The 3,668-nt window shown below is 55.0% G+C and overlaps 1 protein-coding gene across 1 annotated transcript in view; it reads left to right on the top strand.

Moving 5' to 3' along the window:
* Positions 1-427, top strand: part of RPL8 (ribosomal protein L8) — a 2,144-nt gene extending 1,717 nt beyond the window's left edge. Inside the window, exons 3-4 of the mRNA XM_013006439.2 lie at positions 4-105; positions 235-427. Coding sequence (XP_012861893.1) covers positions 4-105; positions 235-393 — 261 coding nt within the window. The 3' untranslated portion in view covers positions 394-427. The remainder of the gene's footprint in view (positions 1-3; positions 106-234) is intronic.
* Positions 428-3,668: the final 3,241 nt, after the last annotated feature.

Here is a 3,668-nt window from a genome sequence, read left to right as displayed (position 1 = left end):
GGTGGTGGCCGCATAGACAAGCCCATCCTGAAGGCTGGTCGTGCCTATCACAAGTATAAGGCCAAGAGGAACTGCTGGCCTCGCGTGCGGGGTGTGGCCATGAACGTGAGTAGCAGAGAAATGGTGTGGATTTTGGGTGCAGGGACCAAAATGGTGACTGGGCAGCCTGGTGGTGTGCCCCGGTTAGGGTGGGCACATGGCTCACAGCCACTAACTGCTGTCCTTTTCCTGCAGCCCGTGGAGCATCCCTTTGGAGGTGGTAACCACCAGCACATTGGCAAGCCCTCAACTATCCGCAGGGATGCCCCTGCTGGTCGCAAAGTGGGTCTCATTGCTGCTCGCCGGACTGGGCGGCTCCGGGGAACCAAGACTGTGCAGGAGAAGGAGAACTAGGGCTGAGGACTCAATAAATTCTTTTCTCCTGTCACCTCAGAATGGTCTCAACCAGTCCCCATCCCCACGCCTCGTTTGGGGTTGGGGCATAGCATCACCTTGTAGCAGGCCCAGCGAGTGGTGGGTGCTTTGGATGATGGGCAGTCGATTGCGTGCGATGTGTGCTGTGCCTGCAGACGTGGGTGGGCATATTTGCCAATGGGTTTATCCTGTTCTGGTGTTTAGGTCAGGAGAATTTTGCAAGTGTGTGCTCACGTGGTGTGTGCTGCCCTGTCCCTAAACTCATGCTAGTCAGAACCTTTCCTATCACTGGACACGGTCTCTACAAGCAGCCTGTTGGAGTTTGCGGCTGGCTTGCAGGTGGGAACAGGCAGTGTTCAGGACTCATTACTGCAGCAGTTCTCATCTTATGGGTCACAACCCCTTTGGGGGGCCGAACTACCGTTTCACAGGGGTCATCTGATTAATAACAGTAGCAAAATTACAGTTATCAAGTAGCAACGAAAATAATTTTATGGTTGGGGGGGTACCACAACATGAACTATTAAAGGGTCATGGCATTAGGAAGGTTGAGAACCACTATACTGGCTGAGTGCTGGGAGTCTGTTGGGTGTAAATGGTGCTTTCTGGGCTCTGGAGAAGTTACAGCCCTGAGTGACAAGGCCTGTCTTTGCTTTGCCATCCTGCTTATTTCCCTGTAGGTTATAAAACTGCAACTGTTCCTAAACAGGTGGGGCTGTCCCCTCACTAGCTGTGGCAGGGCACAAGGTGATTGCCGGGGCTGAAGGTCTGGTGCCCTGGGTACCTTATCCTTTGGGTCAGGCCACTTTTTGCATCCACTCCTGTTTCTCTGACCCAGTAGGCAAAAGGCTGTGCCCCACAACCAGGTGTATACACCTGTAGGTAGGCTTCCTAGGCCACCCCTCCAGCAACGGCTCACGTCCAGTCCCCCATCCACATGCAGCCCAGGAATTCCCTTTTAGTCCTTCCAGGAGTATTACCTTGAGGACTCACGGCTGGCGGGAGGCATCCCTGATTCTGTGAGCTCCAACACCTGCACACAACACTGGTTTCTTGGACTCTAGCACCTGCATGCAGCTTTTGAGTCCTGAGCCTCCCAGCTTGTTACCAGCAACCATGCCCAGCCTGCTGTTCAGGCTCTACCAGGATGAGCCTGGGACCCAGGTTCACACCAGTCCTTATCCCAGAGCTCATCTGCCACTTGTGGAGGGGAAGGCAGGTTGTCAGGGGAGGTCCTAGTGCCTACTGCTAGGTGGGCAGTGGGCCCATTATGGCAAACACCGCAGTGTGGTGATTCCACGTGCACTTCTGACCGCTCACTACCCACCAAATCCAAGAGGATTGACAGACTTCTCCAGATGGGACAGTTCTAACAAGATGGAGGAAAGGACATGCTGATGGTTGCAGCTGCCCATCTGGTTCTGTCCCCAGCCCGCCCTGCCTGGTGCATCAGGGCAGCACCCTCAGACTAGCCCTGCCCCTCCCTGGTCTGGGTAGGCACTGTTCTGGCCCCCTGGCCCTGTGCCTCTCTGGAGGCAAGACAGCCTGGAATGGACGGGGTGACAGCATCCCCTTTGAGACTTCACTAGTTGGAGTGGGCACGACCCTTTTCCAGGGTGGGGACAGTGGGCGAAATGCTAAAATGGGCTTCTCTGAGCAGTCAGCATGCTCTTAGCCAACATCCTGGGTGAGCACAGAGCTTGCTGGAAAGGGAGCGCTTCTCCAGGGTTTGAGGTGACATCGGCCGCTCATACGGGAGAGATTTTCGAGGAAAAGAATGACTCGTTAAATTTCAAGGGATCATGAAAGCCTTTGGCCTGAGTCTCCTTTCATACTGCCACCAAGTGGCAGTGTTGCGACTTAAAACGCTGTCCGGAGAACCTGACCCAGGACACGGCCGAGGAGGGGAGGGCGGGCGGGCCGGGAGGCGGGGCCGTGATGGCGCATCACTTCCGGCTCGACTCCGATTGGCGGAGCAGGCGGGGCTTGCGCCGGCGGCCGCTCTGCGGCACTGAGGTGAGTGTAGGCCAGACCGGGACCGGGTCGGCGGGGTTGCGGGGCCTACTCCGTGGGAGGCGCCCGAAGCCCTTTCTTCCCGCGATGCTCCGGGCTTGGGGTTCCCCACACCATCAGCGACAATCCTATCCAGAGTCGCCCCAACAGACCCCTCTCTAGCTCCGGGGTTCCCCCGCCCCACAGGTCCTTCCCTACGGCGGTCCGCCCCTTCAGTGTCCGCCCAGATCCCCTGTCCCCAGAAGTGCACCCCCCTCCCCCGGCTCTATCCCTTTCAGTGTCCCCCCAGGTCCCCTTGTCTCCTGCAGTGCCCCTCCCCACCCCACCCCCCACCACAGATCCTCTGTCCTGAGCAGTATCCCTTTCATCCGCTTGTCCCCCCACCCACAGACTTCCTGCCCCCTGCAGTGCCACCCCCATCCCCCCAGATCCTATGACTGCATCCAGGGATGCTGTGAACCCCCTTCCTATCTCTTGGTGACCTCCTCTTGCCATTAGTACCCGCCTCCCTCCAAACTTGAAAACCCAGTGGCAAAATAGATAAGCCTTTCCTCGGCGCACAGGCCCAGGGACAGTTGTCTTCCCGCCCCACTTCCATCCAGGTTCAAGTCCCCTACCAGATCCCTCCTGTATGGCCCAGGGGCTTACTGGAGGGGTCACCTGGCCCCTAGGGATGGTCAATGCCAAGACTCATTTTCCTGTCAACTATAACTCAGTTCTGAAGCCTTTTTACTTGCCCCCAGGTCTTGGGTATGTTTTTTAAAATGTACGCTTAAAATCTATTCAAGGGAGCTTCTAAAAGTTTGTGGGGGAAATTATGTGGTCTTTTAATCCACTTACACGAACTCTTTGCAGCCCCACCTGTGCATATTTAGAGCAGATTAACAAATCCCAGGACTGAGATGACCAATTTCCCTTTCCCCACACACATTTCAGTCTTTTTTTTTAATTAGGGCTCATACAACTCGTATCACAATCATACATACATCAATTGAGTAAAGCATATTTGTACATTCATTGCCCTCATCATTCTCAAAACATTTGCCCTACCCACTGGCATCAAGCTCCTCATTTTGCCCCTCCCTCCCTGCTCCCTCCTCCCTCCTCCCTCATGAACCCTTGATAATTTATAAATTATTATTTTGTCATATCTTGTCCTGTCCGACGTCTCCCTTCACCCACTTTTCTGTGTTCTGTCAAAACCAAGCAACCAGGAGCTTATATGTAGAACCTTGTAATCC

This window comes from Echinops telfairi, unplaced genomic scaffold (genome assembly GCF_000313985.2).
Source record: "Echinops telfairi isolate 266 unplaced genomic scaffold, ASM31398v2 ScPeMD7_1;HRSCAF=3_0, whole genome shotgun sequence".
NCBI classification, from domain to species: domain Eukaryota; kingdom Metazoa; phylum Chordata; class Mammalia; order Afrosoricida; family Tenrecidae; genus Echinops; species Echinops telfairi.
The sequence above is the reverse complement of the archived record's forward strand: the minus strand, read 5'-3'. Positions and strand labels throughout refer to the sequence as shown.